Here is an 18193-nt window from a genome sequence, read left to right on the forward strand (position 1 = left end):
CGCGTCAGTCTGGAACCGCGCGACCGCTACGGTCGCAGGTTCGAATCCTGCCTCGGGCATGGATGTGTGTGATGTCCTTAGCTTAATTAGGTTTAAGTAGTTCTAAGTTCTAGGGGACTGGTGACCTCAGATGTTAAGTCCCATAGCGCTCAGAGCCAGCCATTGACCAGATTGCAGGTAAAAGCGATTTCTGGAATCACGACAGGATTCATTTTCAGGGAAACGTTACCTATTTTGTTGTTTACTTGTTGATGATTACAAATATAGCATTTGATGTGATAGTAAAAATTAGCAAATAACCAAATGACATTGGAAATTCAGTAGAAGTTCATGCAAATACTTGTGTCGTTGCATAATATTACCTTTCAAATGTAAAACACCTGAAATAATATGACTAGTGTTGAAAAATATAAAAAAAGCATGAGCAGGACTCAATCCAGCGATCCACGGATTAGAAGGCTGAATGCGTACCACACGATAGCAGCCAACTCGTGCTGAGGGTAGCAACGTCCCGGCAAATCACTGACACGTAGGAGTTCTCTTGCGTAGTACGCCTTACTACTCGCACATTATGTTGTCCTAATGAACTACTAAAAGTGTACGAAGTCTGAACTGAATCCATGATCCAAGCGTCGTGGCCACCCGTTGTAATTCCATAGAAATAGTCTGGAACTATTTGGAAAAGCGGGCCTCCGCTGGAGTTCAACGACTTAGAGAAACACGTTTCTTGTCTGAGTGCGAAGTTACGGCCCATGATACCGGGTGATCAAAAAGTCAGTATAAATTTGAAAACTTAATACATCACGGAATAATGTAGATAGAGAGGTACAAATTGACGCACGTGCTTGGAATGACATGGGGTTTTAGTAGAAAAAAAATAATACAAAAGTTCAAAAAATGTCCTACAGATGGCGCTTCATCTGATCAGAATAGCAATAATTAGCATAAAAAAGTAAGACAAAGCTAAGATGATGATCTTTACAGGAAATGCTCAATATGTCCACCATCATTCCTCAACAACAGCTGCAATCGAGGAATAATGTTGTGAGCAGCACTGTAAAGCATATCCGGAGTTATGGTGAGGCTTTGCCGTCGGGTGTTGTCTTTCAGCATCCCTAGAGATGTCGGTCGATCACGATACACTTGTGACGTCAGGTAACCCCAAAGCCAACAATTGCATGGACTGAGGTCTGGGGACCTGAGAGGCCAAGCATGACGAAAGTGGCGGCTGAGCACACGATCATCACCAAACGACGCGCGCAAGAGATCTTTCACGCGTCTAGCAATATGGGGTGGAGCGCCATCCTGCATAAACATCGTACGCTCCAGCGGGTGTTTATCAGCCAGGCTGGGGATGATGAGGTTCTGTAACATATCGGCGTCCCTCTCACCCGTCACGGTAGCAGTTACAAAACCAGAATCACGCACTTCCTCGAAGAAAAAAAGGCCCGATAACGGTAGATGTGGTAAACCCAACCCGTACCGTGACTTTCTCGTCATGCAATGGGAGTTTCCACGACAGTTCTAGGATTTTCGGTATCCCAAATTCTGCAGTTGTGGGCGTTGACAGACCCTCGGAACGTGAAATGAACTTCACCGGTCCACAACTCATTACTCAACCAATCGCCATCTTCCACCATCTTTTGAAACGCCCACACCGCAAATGTCCTCCGCTTCACTAAATTTCCAGGTAACAGTTCATGATGCCGATGGATTTTGTACGGATAGCATCGGAGGGTACGCCTCAGTGCGAACCAAACAGTAGTGTATGGAATGCCGGTGCGACGTGCGACTGCACGAGCGCTGACTTCCCCTGCATGGACGAACCCGCTACAGTCTCCATTTCTTCCTGAACCGTCTCAGCAGCATTACGCCTTGTGCTCGGTCGGCCATTACGGGGTCTATCGTCTAAACAACCCGTGGCTTTGAACTTCGAAATCATTCTCGCCACAGCTGCATTTGTCAACGGACCTTTACCCGTTCGAATCCCCTTCCTATGGTGATAGAATCGTAACGCTGAACTAGCACCTTCCCCATTCTGATAAGACAGCTTCACTAATAGCGCTTTTTCAGGTAACGTTAACATGCTGCGACTGCTGGCGCAACTGATTCTCTCTCTCATTATAGCTCCTTTCATACACTGACGTTTTGCTGTCCAGCGCCATCTGTCGGACTTTTTGTGAACTTTGTTTTTTTTTTTTTGGTTCTCTCTATCTACATTATTCCGTGGCCTATGAAGTTTTCAAATTTATACTGACTTTTGGGTCATCCCATATATATATATATATATATATATATATATATATATATATATATATATATATATATATGTGTGTGTGTGTGTGTGTGTGTGTGTGTGGGAAACAGCTCACTGCATTGAAGGGGTGCAGGGAGAAGTATTTTCGCCTCTGCATCAATGCTGACAACCCACACTGTTTATTTACTGTCTTTGCTACACAATGATAGGTCGCAATCATTGGTAGTAGGCGACAGTGGCACGGAAATTACCGACTACTTGCGAAATGTGCTGATCTGAACATAAAGAAACAACATTAAAGACGCGTAAATAAAAGTAAACATCTAGGGATGGGTTGAACACAAAACGAATGTGCTGCCAAAAACGCGTGTTATGAGGCAGGAAGTGTGGTGTGGTGTGTCAGGAAAGAGGTGCCGTTCATCTTAGTACCTCACTCCATTAACATTAATGACACTGACTCTGCAGTTTTGACTCTATGCGCTAGGAGCGCTGCTGCCGTGTCGTGACGAGGCGGCTCACGAGCTAAGTTAATATGTGAATCAGGCTCGTGGGGCACCAAGGTTGCCCATGCGTTGTCTAAACACACCGCCCTCCCGGCCGTTTTCAGCTTTCCCGATCTTGTAGCTCGTACGTAACCCGCCACTTTGCCTCACGAGGCTGACAGAGCCCCTTTACAGTGCACCCACCTATGCCAAATCCCTTGCGATATTGGGAATTGAACCTGGTACTCCGCAAGGGACTCGGTCGCGCTGGTGTTCCAGCTACAGAGTAGGGTATTTTTATCCACTGCACCTGTGCTATAGTTACGAGACCAAAACATAATAGTATAATTTTTGCTTTCGTAAACGTAGCAAGAAAGTATCCAGAACTTTGGTGATGTATTTAACAGCTGCAGAGGGCTATTATCCTTCGCACAAGAGTAGTGTCGGCTGATTCGCTTCCTGGACGTATCGTGTGAGCGCTGTCTGATGTAGAGCGGTTGTCCACCTCCTCCTCCTCCTCTCCCTCCTCCTCCGCTCTTTCTGTGTGTGTGTGGGGGGGGGGGGGGGGGGGAGGGGGAGAGACGTGTCCAGGGCGGGAACCGGCCAGCCCACTTTCGTTTTTATCTCGCTGCGGTCGCTCGGCCCAGTCTCGTAAACTGGAACCACAGTGGCCGGCCTCCAGCTGCGATATCCGCTGTGCTCTCTGACTGCACACGTGAAGGTGACGTTCACGGCTGAAGCACTTTGTGCACAACGCAATCTACGTCGTCTCGAATCCGTTCTTACAACTTCCTGAGCTGCTCAGCTACCGTGGATCCTCTTCTTAGCTTTTCGCGTGGCTTACTATATTTCAAAACAACCAAATCAATGTCGCGAGATATTTTGCACATTTCTACTTAATGTGTTTTGTAGTCTGTCTGCGTATCCTCAAGCGGCCACCCCAGTTCGATTCCCGATAAAGCCATGGTTTGTTTCCATGGTGGGAGGAGTGGCCTTGGGTGCAGCCAGCCTCGTGATGCTAATTGAGGAGCTACATGACTGTCAAGTAGTGACTAGGTCGAAACGTTGACAATGGCGGGGAGTGCGGTATGCTGACCCCATGCTCCTCCGTACTGCATCCGATGATGAATGATGAGGATGACACGGCGGTCGGTCGACTAGCGCGAGATCTTCAGAACCTTATCACGTTTGTTTTTAAATGTCTTTTGCTATATTTTTTGCGATAAGTCATCACTTATGAAGAAAATACAGAAACTTCCTGGCAGATTAAAACTGTGTGCCGGACCGAGACTCGAACTCCGGACCTTTGCCTTTCGCGGGCAAGTGCTCTACCAACTGAGCTACCCAAGCACGAATCACGCCCCGTACTCACAGGTACTGGCGGAATTAAAGCTGTGAGCGGTAGCTCAGATGGTAGAGCACTTGCCCGCGAAAGGCAAAGGTCCCGAGTTCGAGTCTCGGTCGGGCACACAGTTTTAATCTGCCAGGAATTTTCATGTCAGCGCACACTTCGCTGCAGAGTGAAAATCTCATTCTGGAAACATCCCCCAGGCTGTGGCTAAGCCATGTCTCCACAGTATCCTTCCTTTCAGGAGTGCTAGTTCTGCAAGGTTCGCAGGAGAGCTTCTGTAAAGTTTGGAAGGTAGGAGACGAGATACTGGGAGAAGTAAAGCTGTGAGTACCGGGCGTGAGTCGTGCTTCGGTAGCTCAGATGGTAGAGCACTTGCCCGCGAAAGGCAAAGGTCCCGAGTTCGAGTCGCGGTCCGGCACACAGTTTTAATCTGCCAAGAAGTTTCATATCAGTTCACACTCCGCTGTAGAGTGAAACATTCATTCAAGAAAATACAGGTTTAAGGTGGAAGACGAATGAGAATGTGTGGTATTCACCCAAATGCATCTTGCAGGTTCCTCTTGTAAGCGCGTCTTAACAGTATGTATGTATGTATTCATTACTGATTTTCATTATAAAGAATCAACTGTAATTTAATAAAACTAGTACTGTCCACAGTGACCCACCGGAGTAGCCGAGAACGTTAACATTCAGCTTCTGCGATTTGTGGAGACGAGCTTGCCCCCGATCAAATCCACCTCACCGGTTAACGACGAGGCCTGTTCAGTCTGTCAACCCGGCTTACATTACTAAAGCTCTCATTGACTTTGGAAGGAGTTCAGTATGGAACCACAAAAATCGAATTTCTTTGTATGGGAATCGTAAGACCTAAATACCTCTGCTTTCAAATGCTTCGTCTCCTTGAGGAAGAACTGTAGTAGGAAAAATACCAGGACCTCTTGCAACCTTTGCGATATGTCACAAAAACTAAAACAGACAACAAGATAAAGAGTAAGAGGAGACAAAAGCACAAACTCAAGTACTGTAATGAGAGGCAGTCAAATTATAACCGAACACTCGTCACAACGCCACCATGGAATGATTCCATTCAAATGTTATCACCGCACCTACTGGGAGATGAGACGATCAATTGCTGTTTCGTAGAAGGCAGTCGGCCGCTAACCGATCCACTACCGCACCTACTCGTGCACTTCCTCGTCTTATGAAATCGATGTCCACGCATGCCTTTGTTCAGGTCGCCAGAGTTCTGAAAACCACACGGTCGAAGATCCGGGCTGTACAGAGGATGTTGCAGTGTTTCCCAAACAAATCGCTGAAGCGTAGCCTTATTCCGATTGGTAGTGTGGGGGCGGCTGTCATCGTGCAACAAAATGATTCCGTCCGATAGCACTCCTGAGCATTTCGACTTTACAGCGCGTTGCAGCTTCTGTAAAGTGTTTTCATTGTGCTGAGCATTGATTGTGGTTCTACGCTCGAGGAACTCCACCTGAAGTTGAAAGAGGTCATCACGACCTTACCTGAACTTGCGTGACGAGCGGTGGAATTCTTTTGATGGGTGAGACGTGGCTAGTTTACACTGTCGACTTTGCCATTTGCTCTCGGGCTCGAAATGGTGGCACATTGTTTCGTCCCGTACGACGATACAGGACAGAAACACATGCCCGTCCTCGCTATACCACAGCAGATGGAATTGACGCCATTCTGTCTTACTTTTTTCCTCCGTCAAATGAAGCAGCATCCACTGCGCGAAAATTTTGTTGTAATGCATGCACAAGCCATGCGTAATGCTGGCTTGAACCCGAATTTCATCCTTGTGATTCGTCGGTCTCCCCGGATAAGGAATAAGATTGTCTTGCAGTGATCTACGCCCGTTGTATTATAATAAATAAAAATAAATGGAAAGAAGTTGAAAGTATAGTACAACTGCATTATTATAAATGTTCTGCGTGTACGAAGTTAGGCCATTCGGATTTCCCCTCTTACATTTCAATTGTAGATGCAGGCAGCCGACTTCAAGGACACCAGTGCGTGTCAAAAAATGAAGAAAATCCTCCTTGCTTGGCTCCACTTCAGTTCAATAAAAATATTTAACACTGTTGTTAAGTCTTCCCTTATTCAGACTTACATATAGTACATAACAGTACTTCGTACTTTGAGCTATAGATCTTAAGCATCCTTCTACACACGAGAGAGTGAAACAAAATCATGTACAAAGAAAAATGAATGATGTTTTTTGTTCATTTGTCTGCGTCTTCCCGCGAATTCATAACTAATGTCTCTGCCGACGAATATGGTGGATCGCTATTTATTTTTTATAAATTTTAACTTTACCATATCCGGGGGGTCTTTCATCATGTGCCTACACACCTTGTCTGAATCTCCGCTGCCACTAATGTACAAACGTCGGGGATATGAAACGATGAATTTAGCACCGACAGCCACCAGAAAACGCATCATACCTCTGCGCTCTCCTTTGCATGTCTTCATGTCAACAGCTGGACCGACACACTAGACCAGTCCCTCAATAACGAAGGTCACAACATAACTGCATGCACCTGTGATGTGGCTCTGTGCCATTCCCCTACCACATTGGTGACAGTACCGAAACGTAACAGTGAGGCCACCTGTCCTATGGACTTGTGTATTACGGTGAGTGTTCGGTTTTCATCTGGCTGCCCCTTATTAGAGTGCGCCGAGAATTGGTTAACTTCCGTTATTAGGAGTCAGAGCCACGTCCCCCCGTTTCTGCAGCCACGCTGCGTGGTGTGTGGTGGCTTATTTACATGCAGACACGTAACACGCACCCAACACGAATTGTCCATTTAGACCTGCAAGTTGCTTGTGTATACACGCTTAAGCTATCTCTACAGAAAAGTACCAATAAAATAAACACTCAGTTCATTATAGTCTGGTCTGCTGTACGTCATAGACAATTTAAAATTTTATATTATGCCTATACGTGAACAAGGCCTCTCGACAGCTTGGGGTAGCGTCAGAAAATGCGTCTTACGATATGATCTTGCTCTAAAGCTGTTGAACGTTTCTCCGTTTCAGTCATACGAGTCATGCCCTCCTACTGGCTGCCTCGCAGTAATGCAGTTTGTATCGTATCTCGGCTGGAGGTTTGTTGCATTGTCGCCCTCCGCGGTGCCGGAAGTTCACGGGCTCGTGCCGTGTGTGCACGGCCGCCCCCGGACGGGCTGACCACTTTCGCTGTCGTCCACCTCCGCCGGCTTTCTCGTTAGCTGCAAAGTGGACACTTGTCTCATCTGTACGCGACTGTCCAGGCAATGTCTCCGGCTAGAGACACCTTTGAAATGCCGACAACAGGTAGGTAGCAAAGACAGAAGATTAAACCAAGATCGGAGGAAGGGCAGCATCAATCGTAAATCTTGATCGGTTTATTGCACATCAAATTCAGCTACCATGTAGCTATCCTAAGTACAATATACCCAACTAATGATGACACATCCGGAATATACACTACTGGCCATTAAAATTGCTACACCACGAAGATGACGTGCCACAGACGCAAAATTTAACCGACAGGAAGAAGATGCTGTGATATGCAAATGATTAGCCTTTAGGAGCATTCACACAAGGTTGAAACCGGTGGCGACACCTACAACTGTCTGCACCAACAGTTCGACGACGTTTGCAGCAGCACGGACTATCAGCTCGGAGACCATGGCTGCGGATACCCTTGACGCTGCATCACAGACAGGAGCGCCTGCGATGGTGTAGTCAACGACGAACCTGGGCTCACGAATGGCAAAACGTCATTTTTTCGGATAAATTCAGGTTCTGTCTGCAGCATAATGATGGTCGTATCCGTGTTTGGCGACATCGCGGTGAACGCACATTGGAAGTGTGTATTCGTCATCGCCATACTGGCGTCTCACCCGGCGTGATGGTATGGGGAGCCATTGGTTACACGTCTCCTCTTGTTCGCATTGACGGCACTTTGAACAGTGGACGTTACGTTTCAGTTGTGTTACGACCTGTGGCTCTACCCTTCATTCGATCCCCGCGAAACCCTTCATTTCAGCAGGATAATGCACGACCGCATGTTGCAGGTCCTGTACGGCCCTTTCTGGATACAGAAAATGTTCGACTGCTGCCCTGGCCAGCACATTCTCCACATCTCTCACCAATTGCAAACATGTGGTAAATGGTGGCAGAGCAACTGATACAAGATGTATTGATTTAAATGTGCCTTCTTTTCCATCTGTTACTCTGCCCAGTATATATTTGCCTTTTTTGTGCTACGATAGCAGCATTTTTCCATTCTGGTTACTGCTATGTGCTCTATCTACGACGATCTCGCCGAGGGCGTAACAGTAAACCTTGATCCTGCTTCCTTCATTCCTTCCTTCCTTCCTTCTCGAGTAATCCTGGAAGTGTCTTACAGCGGGACCCGGGTCATCCTCGTGTCTGTGTCGATGGCCCCCTCCGGCCCGGCTCTGCCGTTAATACAGGCGGGGTCCTCGCGCTTAGGTAAGCAGCTTGCGTAAGGTGGCTGGAGACACACGCGGACCCGCGCGCCGGCCGGCGGCGCCCCGGGCGTCGCAGTAATTGCGGAAGTGCCGCGCGGACGGACGGCGGGCGGGCTTTCTCCGCTCAGCGCGCAGGCTCGGAAATGGCGCGGCGGGATACGGCAGCCCGCACCAGACAGGTAGCAGGTGAGCGACCGGCCTCCTACTTACTATTGGTGGAGCCCTGCTGCCTAGAACTAGTTCTGGCTAGATCTGATGCCGTCACACTATACTGTCAGCACACCAATGTTTCCAGCAGACCTAAAACTGCCAATAATAAGTCACTTCACAGAAATAATGATATTCAATCTATCGTCTTCCTTCCTTAAAGTAACTAAAAATGTCATGTGTAAACAGTTGCCTTACTTCCATACATATCATAAAAATGTATGTGTATGTATGGATAAATGAATCAATGAAGGAACAAATGAATGAACGACTGAACAAATGAATGAACGACTGAACAAATGAATGAACGACTGAACAAATGAATCAATGAATGAATAAATGAATCAATGAATGAATAAATGAATCAACGAATGAATAAATGAATCAATGAATAAATGAATGAATGAATAAATGAATCAATGAATGAATAAATGAATCAATGAGTGAACGAATGAATCAATGTACAGATGAATAGATGTTCCACATCTCCTCCTGAAGCACTGGACCGATTTCAATACAATTTTATACACATATCACTCAGTGTCTGGAAGGAATTGCTGTGGGGCAAGAACCACGTACCTATCATGCCCTATGCTTTATTTTACACTTGTTAGCTGTAGTTTCAAAAATGGCTCTGAGCACTATGGGACTTAACAGCTGAGGTCATCAGTCCCCTCGAACCCAGAACTACTTAAACCTAACTAACCTAAGGACATCACACACATCAATGCCCGAGGCAGATTTCGAACCTGCGACCGTAGCAGCAGCGCGGTTCCGGACTGAAGCGCCTAGAACCGCTCGCTCACCACGGCCGGCATCCGTTGTTTCATAAGTTTCTTTACAGTGACATTATATCGTGGAAGTTCACTCTGAGCATTAAATTTAATATATTCGCGTCCAAAAGTGACACAATCGCGGAGAAGAGGAAAGTGAAACTAGAAAAGGTGAGCAATCAGCCAACATCACCGTAAATGTTTGCATACAAATCTTATTTGCTCGCTGTATATAGGGAGGGACTACTTTATGCTGTGAACAGCGGGGAAACCGAAGGTAAAAACAAACAATTCATGAGACCACTCATGTTTCAGTCTTGTCAGTTCGTAGTGAGCAGAGTGTGGTCTCTTGGTAGAGTTGACAACATAATGCCACAAAGACGCTGTTTGGATCTTATTTTGCAGCACAGAATACTCGACCGCCTAGAAACAGGCCAGATACAGATCGAAGTCTCGGTATCCTTGGATGTGCCACAGAGTGATTTCGAGGCTTTGGCGACGTTTTAGGGACACAAGAGATGTTCGTCGTAGGCCAGTACAAGGCCGACCAAGAATAACCACCCCACAGTAGGACCGATATCTGGCCTTAAGATCGTAATTGTCCGACCAAATCTGAGTACACCTGCAAGAAAACTGGGTGCATAGCTTGCAGCTGCCTCAGGAGTTGCTGTTTAACTACGAACTGTGTATCGCAGGCTCGGAACAACAGGTCTTGTTTGCGATACGTCCAACCGTGTGTATCCCGCTCACTCCAGCACAGATTAGGGAAAGGTAGATTCATGGGCGCTCTAGAAGAAACTGAAATATGTAGCGCCTTTAAAGAACAGCCGCAATGCGCACTGAGTGAACAGGACGAAAAAATTTCTAGACAGTTTTACACATTCTCTCAAATACACTGTAAATATACATTTTTAGTTCTGCGACATTTACAGTCCACTCAAAATCGCAGGACATGAAATGGAATAGACTAGTAGCGCTGTTTACTTATTCCTTGGTGTGCAGTTGTGCATATTACGTTGTTATCTCTGCCTGTATGTCAGTATCTTGTAAATATAATATAAGAATTTCAAATAACTACAAAACTGATTGTACCTATTGTTAATCCCACTGTACATTTTCTTATTACATTGTATTATGTTTTGTAGTTGCTTAAAAATGGCTTAACGTCGAGATTTCAATTGCAAAATAAAATTGTAACAGCTGAAAGTAAGACAAAATAACATAAAAAATTCTCTGGAGAATCTGATAGCCGATACAACCCCAGGGACATAGTGGAAAGAGACTAGTTTGGTGGCGATGGTAAGCATCACATGGAATGCCTGTAAGGAACTGCACATCGTTGGGGGTATACTGTAAATGCTCAGAGGTACAGAATGAATGTTCAGATGGATGGTTTTCTTGAAGGTGAAGACCTCTGTCACATGGACTTTCCAGCGAAGTCTCCAGATCTGAGTTCTACGGAACAAGCCTGGGATGCATTAGAGAGGTGAATTGAATCCCACTAGCCTCCACCAAGGCCACTTACAGACCTCTGCACCGCTTTTGCTGAGGAATGGGCTCGACTGCCGAAAGAGCTTTCTAACTACCTCTTAAGAGTCGCTGTGCAGCATTAAACGCTTCTTTTGTTGCGGACGAGATATTCCGGTTGTGTTATTTAATTACAAATATGTATCTTAGCTATTAGAACTTTTCTAACATAATGTTTCGGGCACTGCTGTATGCCAAATGTGTTATGATTAAGCTATAGCTTGTTCAGTAATCCTTCCGGCATCCTGATAAGGCAGTGTTCCTCTTTTCGTTAGTATGCTTAACTTTTGGACACTCGTGTACTAGGAATATATCCATCACAAGCGTTGTCCACAGTTCGTCTAAATCTGTGCCACTGCTCTGCCACACGCTCCTCTCCAGAGCCAAATGTTTCGACTTCCTTATTGAGATATGATACGACTAATATGTAGTACTCACTACGATCACCTTGTAGACACCTGTCTAAGAAGTAATGCATTCTGACTACTGTTTAAAAATATATGCTTACTGTAAATAACCCACTATAGCGCAAAATGAGCAATGACATACACAACTACAGCACCAGACGAAATAGTGACTCCTGTTATTCCACATAAGAGTTGACTGTAACAGTTTTAGGGGCAGTATTGTGCAGTCCTTTCTGAGATAATCATCTCGCCAATGATATAAAATGTCGGGCAGATAGAGAAGGTAAATTTGATGAAAAACCGAAAATCTTGTTCTTGACAACCTCTTCTGTTCCGTAAAAGAATTTCCATTTATCTAATATTTAAATGGTGATGGGTGGGAATTAGTAAATTACTCGTAAAAAAAGACAACTTGTAAATGATCAGCATGTAGCCACATTTACTTAAGAATGTGTACTACGAGTGTAAAACGACTCGTTACGATTAATTTTACAAATGATCCATGGAACATAAACCTAATTAAACTAAACCCTTGCAGCAAGCTTTGAATGCTACACATCAAGTTTAATTAAACTGTGAGGTGTTTCTAGACCTATCTAAAACCTCTGATATGATTAATCATGATCTGCTACTTAGGAAATTGTACATATACAGCACTCATGGAGTTGGCAATAAGTGATTTAAGTTTTATCTTGCAATAGACAGTAAGTGGTTGACATGCCATGAAAGTAAACGTTATTTTTTCATTTGTAGACAGCAGGAGAAGTCTTTCTTGCAGATGATACTAAAATTTTTATTAAAGGATACAAGCAAGCTAATTTACAGCACACGGTCTCTGGACAACAGAAGTAGCAGAAATATGATTTACAGTCGAATGCATGGAGGTAAAGAAGAAGAAAACAGTATGGATGAGGTTCAAAGAGTAATAAAAAATACCATGTGCCATGTAATGAAAGAATGAAGTGGCTGTAGCATCAAACAAACATCTTACAAGATGTTTCTAGGAGTTTTGTTTGGTGATAGTTGAAGGTGGGAAAACATGTTGAACTACTGAATTAAAGGTGGTGTAACTACTATAATACCTTAAGAACGCATTGAAATAGTACCGTGTGCTTACTATGCAAATGCGCAAAGTCTTAAGGTATAGGGTGTTCTTGAGGAATGAGAGATTTCCATGATTCCCCTTAATCACTTAATGCGAATTCCGGGATGGTTCCTTCGAAGAGACGCAGCCGATACCTTCCCCATCATTTTTGAATCCGTTTCTAATGGCTTCGTTGTTGGCGGGACGTTGTAACCTAGTCTTTCCTTCAAGACGAGTCGAGATGACCCTACATTCTTACATTAATGAATGCTACGTTCTTCAGACATGTTGTAACAATTGTCAACACTAACGCAGACTGTGTGCTGGAGGGTATCTTTTGTTTTAAAACTATTAAGGTTTCTGTGAAACGTTCCTTTTCCTAACCTAAATGGATCTTTTTAATAGCTCATATTTCTACTTCCTCTTCGACAGATCTGGTTCTGTATTCGGAAAAGCGCTATATACGAGGAGACAGTATTCATATCCAGGCTGTTTCTGGAGGTAACAGACATGCCTTAACAGCTTAAAGAGTCAAATACGTATGTGCTCTGTTCCCCACGGTTCCCGAAATACAGGAAGTTCAGATACATCAGAAATAAAGGAAGCATAGATGACAGCACGTCAAGAAGTCGGCTTTGTCAGTCGATCTTTTAATGTGCGTTGGTTCGGGTCCGAAGTCTACAGGCGGCAGAAGGGAGAAACTGTTAGTTGGCGTCTCAAATGTTTATGCGCAGGTTAAAAAAGAATGTAGGCATTAGCGCGGATTAGTAACGCAGTATAGGTCTACAATAGCTACAAAAACATCGAAGAAGGCGATGGCAATTTAGAATATGAGATGTAAAGAAAACTAGACAATCAAAAGTAACAAGTGAGTATCTGTTAATTCGTTGTTACCTGCGCCTTTTTCTGAGTTTGGTAACAATATGGTCAGCGTGTCCTGATAGAAGTTTCCCGGGGATTCTTTAATCCATTTCAAGCGAAAGTCGTGATGATACAATCGATTTCCGTCTCTCTACTAGGACAGTCCGAGCTATTGCTTAATAACAAATTACTACGCTGTCTGAGTATGCAATAACTACTTCTTTGAGCAGTTTCCTTTCCCGACAGAATCAAAGAGCTGCATCTGCAATATCATTGAAAACGAAGCATCCTTCTGCATTATCCATATTCCACAGGGTTTGGACTGAAGCTGAAAACAGTAAAAAATAGAGTGACATGTTGTACACATACACTGATTAGTAACCAATAGCAAACTCAGCCAATTAGCTATATGAATTAAGCGGTATTTTATAACCACTTCTGAAAAATCTTCATCCTGGACTGTAAAGCATACAGCACAATTGTGAGCATATCTTTCACGTTGTAGAACCAGTTTGGTGACATTTTACAGGTCCAGTTCATAGACTCCGATGCATTTCCTTTTTTTTTTTTATGAGAGTACCTGACTTCGACATCAAATACGTCGTGCTAATCTTTGCAGTCCTCCGTACCCATTACACCCAGTATTATCAATAAGCTGTTCACATACAATTTTCCCCTCGCTAGTTCTTTCCAGTGGCTAATTAACCATTTCCGATAACGTCTAGAAAATTTTTAACAAATAAATTACTTTTTACAATATTTTCACTTGTCTTCCTATGGGTTGCGAATACGCCGCAGATAAATAAAAAATTGTCCTGAATAAAAGACTTACTTCATTACTGTTTTCAAGAGTCACTAATTTTAGTACTAGATTTAAAAACAAATTTTGAAGGCTAGACGTAAATGACTAAAGGAACACATGAAGAAATGAGACTTACCTGTAGACAAAAGGACCCACTTCGACGAGTATTGGCTTCTCGCCGTTATTGAGAAAGCCATCAGGATTGGTGACATTGAATACGTAGACCTTAGTTAGTCGTATAACGCCTGGCTTCTGCCAGTAGTGGTAACTGATGGTTCCATTCCACAGCCGAAGATGCTGCAACACGAAACCATACGCTACCGTAAGCATTGTTACTTATTAAGGTTGAAAAACATTTTTCAGAAATTTCTTTGCTTGTAGGCCAGTGCAATACGGATCAGAAGGAAAATAGTAGATACTAGTTGTAAAGATACTTCCTTGTCACAATAGCGCTTGACGTCAAGAAGCTGGCAGCTTATCGTTAAACTATAAATAGTGCCAATAAGGACGATCTGGTTTATTTTAAATTTTTTATTTGTCTCCTTTTTTAGGGTTTGGTGAAGCTTAGCTCAGTTTTTGTAGAAGTATGGGACTGATGTGTTAATGTTGGGAAAAACTTACCGATCAACGAATTATTGAAATCTTCACGGGTTATCAGCCGAGTGCCGTCGTCTTCTAGTCGCAACGTTTCCATGGGTTGCGTATCCATCTTCATGCAAAGGCTGATAACCCGTGAAGATTTCATAAATAAATTTCAGTTTTGCAAGAACCCATTCGTGATATTTCCAGTCTGCATATTTTATATCCTCGTAATATAATACAGTCTTTATTTGATTTTTCTTCTAAACTTATCCAGGTACATCCCTAAAACAACTATCGATTCTAAAAAAATTTAAAAGACTTCGTCTGAAGATGATGGATACGCAATCCATTGAAACGTTGCGACTAGAAGACGACGCCACTCTGCTGATAACCCGTGAAGATTTCATACCTGAAATACGCCGAGGAAGCCTGCAGTCGCATGCAACGAATTATTGTTGATGCACTGTTATTCCATGATTTGCAAGGGTACCATAAATATCGGTCGGGGAGGGAGCCAAGCTCTTTAGGGAGGGGACATTCATTGGACTTTATTTTGCTGTAAACGAGACTTTTTCAGATTCCTGAAGACTGACAGTCACGTGTACAAGATGCGAAATATTAACTACTCAATACGAGATTTCATCCGAACTTCAATAATTCTCATGCGGAAATTTCCAGAACGGCAGTAACTTGAGGGAAATAGTATAGTGAAAATAATGAACGCGAACGCGAATGAAGTATTGTTACGTTGTAATTCTTTTCTAATAAACAGAGACTATACTGCAGAAGCGTCGTTCATCAAAATTATTGAATAAAATCAATGTGCATCCTATAATTTCTGACACAGATGTAATTGAGCATCGTGAAAGTCTAAGAGAGACAGGGCATTGATAGTGGGCCCATGGTCACAGCTCTTCAACGTTTCGTTGCTTACCTTCGAGTTCTTCGTCTCCCCTATCTCATATCGGCTAACATGCACAGAATTATGACGTACAAGCGTAATTACTGGAGAGTTTATAGCTTTGGTGATCTGTAGTTTGGAATAAGGTTCGCACTTCATTTTAGGAACAACGTGAACTCTTAAGGCTTCAGGGGTGATTGCATGGAAAAAATTATAGTGTCGCATTTAGTTTGCCGATAAGTGTAAAGGTACTCCAATTTTAGGGCTTTTGGTATTCTGATGTTAATGTAATTTTACATTGGTCAGACCTCTTTATGTTACTTTGTACATTTTTCGTGTGTTTCTCATGACTGTACCACAGTTTTCGGTTGCTTGCATTACAATCGTCGTCCGCCCCTTCCCCCCCCCCCCCCCCCCCTCCCCGTAGCTGAGTGGTCAGCGCGACAGAATGTTAATCCTAAGGGCCCGGTTTCGATTCCCGGCTGGGTCGGCCATTTTCTCCGCTCAGGGACTGGGTGTTGTGTTGTCCTAATCATTATCATTTCATCCCCATCGACGAGGAAGTCGCCGAAGTGGCGTCAAATCGAAAGACTTGCATCCGGCGAACGGTCTAACCGACGGGAGGCCCTCGTCACACGACATTATTATTATTACAATCGTCTACAGTTCATATAATTGAGTCCTGTACTTTCTGTAACATTTCATGTTCCTTGCTTTCATGCCAGACATAATATATAGAAACCTCAATCGAGGGTCAATGGCTTATTATTATTATTATTTACCTCAGCGGTGAAGAAATTGCTATGAAGCGCTTGTAAGTGAACTTGCAGTTAACGTTTTGAAGGTCAAAACTCAGGAGACTGGAAAGTACTGTTTCCCAAAAACGCTAATCACGGCGTCGGCAGCACAATGGATACAATTTTATCAAATGGCGGAGACAGCTGAAAGATTCGTTGCCTGTCGCACGAAACACCAGAAGGACATGTACTGGCAGACGCTGAACTGCTGCCGTCCCTGGTAGGGGAAGGATCTTCTCCATTACAGTAATTTCGGCGGTTTCACTCCAGCGTGTCCACTAAGCAGCTGGCCGTCACTCGACTGCAGTCACTGCACGGCGGGGAAGCCGTCGCATCCTGCCTGCGTTGCGTGCTGGCCGTCACAGGCGGAAAGCGCCGCGTTTCTGAAACTGACTTGCCTTACTTTTTAGGTTGGTTTCCGTTCGAAAAGACAACAACCGTTGTATTGGAAACTCTCTAAGCAGTTATTCTGAATGTACACTACTGGCCACTAAAATTGCTACACCAAGAAGAAATGCAGATGATAAGCGGGTATTCACTGAACAAAAATATTATACTAGAACTGACATGTGATTACATTTGCCGGCCGGGGTGGCCTAGCGGTTCTAGGCGCTAAAGCCTGGAACCGCGTGACCGCAACGGTCGCAGGTTCGAATCCTGCCTCGGGCATGGATATGTCTGATGTTCTTAGGTTAGTTTGGTTTCTAGGGGACTGATGACCTCAGAAGTTAAGTCCCATAGTGCTCAGAGCCATTTGAACCATTTGATTACATTTTCACGCAATTTGGGTGCATAGATCCTGAGAAATCAGTGCCCAGAACAACAGAACAACTACTTCTGGCCATAATAACGGCCTTGATACGTCTGGACATTGAGTCAAACAGAGCTTGGATGGCGTGTACAGGTACAGCTGCCCATGCAGCTTCAACACGATACCACAGTTCATCAAGAGTAGTGGCCGGCGTATTGTGACGAAGCAGTTGCTCGGCCACCATTGACCAGACGTTTTCAGTTGGTGAGAGATCTGGAGAATGTGTCGGCCAGGGCAGGCCCGTACAGGACCTGCAACATGCGGTCGTGCTTTATCCTGCTGATATGTAGGGTTTCGCAGGAATCGAATGAAGGGTAGAGCCACGGGTAGTAACCTCCACTGTTCAAAGTGCCGTCACTGCGAACAAGAGGTGACCGAGACGTGTAACCAATGGCACCTCATACCATCACGCCGGGTCATACGCCAGTATGGCGATGACGAATACACGCTTCCAATGTGCGTTCACCGCAATGTCGCCATCACGGATGCGACCATCATGATGCTGTAAACAGAACCTGGATTCATCCGAAAAAATGACGTTTTGCCATTCTTGCATCCAGGTTCGTCGTTGAGTACGCCAACGCAAGTGCTCCTGTCTGTGATGCAGCATCAAGGGTAACCGCAGCCATGGTCTCCGAGCTGGTAGTCCATGCTGCTGCAAACGTCGTCGAACTGTTCGTGCAGATGGTTGTTGTTTTGCAAACGTCCCAATCTGTCGACTCAGGAATCGAGACGTGGCTGCACGATCCATTACAGCCAAGCGGATAAGATTCCTGTCATCTCGACTGCTGGTGATACGAGGCCGTTGGGATCCAGCACGGCGTTCCGTATTACCCTCCTGAACCCACCGATTCC

The 18193-nt window shown here is 44.5% G+C and overlaps 1 protein-coding gene across 1 annotated transcript in view; it reads right to left on the reverse strand.

The window, feature by feature from the left end:
- Positions 1–18193, reverse strand: part of LOC124545249 (scavenger receptor class B member 1) — a 388675-nt gene that overhangs the window by 40607 nt on the left and 329875 nt on the right. The window contains exon 4 of the mRNA XM_047124122.1: positions 14384–14544. Within this exon, the coding sequence (XP_046980078.1) occupies positions 14384–14544 (161 nt within the window). The remainder of the gene's footprint in view (positions 1–14383; positions 14545–18193) is intronic.

This window comes from Schistocerca americana, chromosome 8, assembly GCF_021461395.2.
Source record: "Schistocerca americana isolate TAMUIC-IGC-003095 chromosome 8, iqSchAmer2.1, whole genome shotgun sequence".
Lineage (NCBI taxonomy): Eukaryota > Metazoa > Arthropoda > Insecta > Orthoptera > Acrididae > Schistocerca > Schistocerca americana.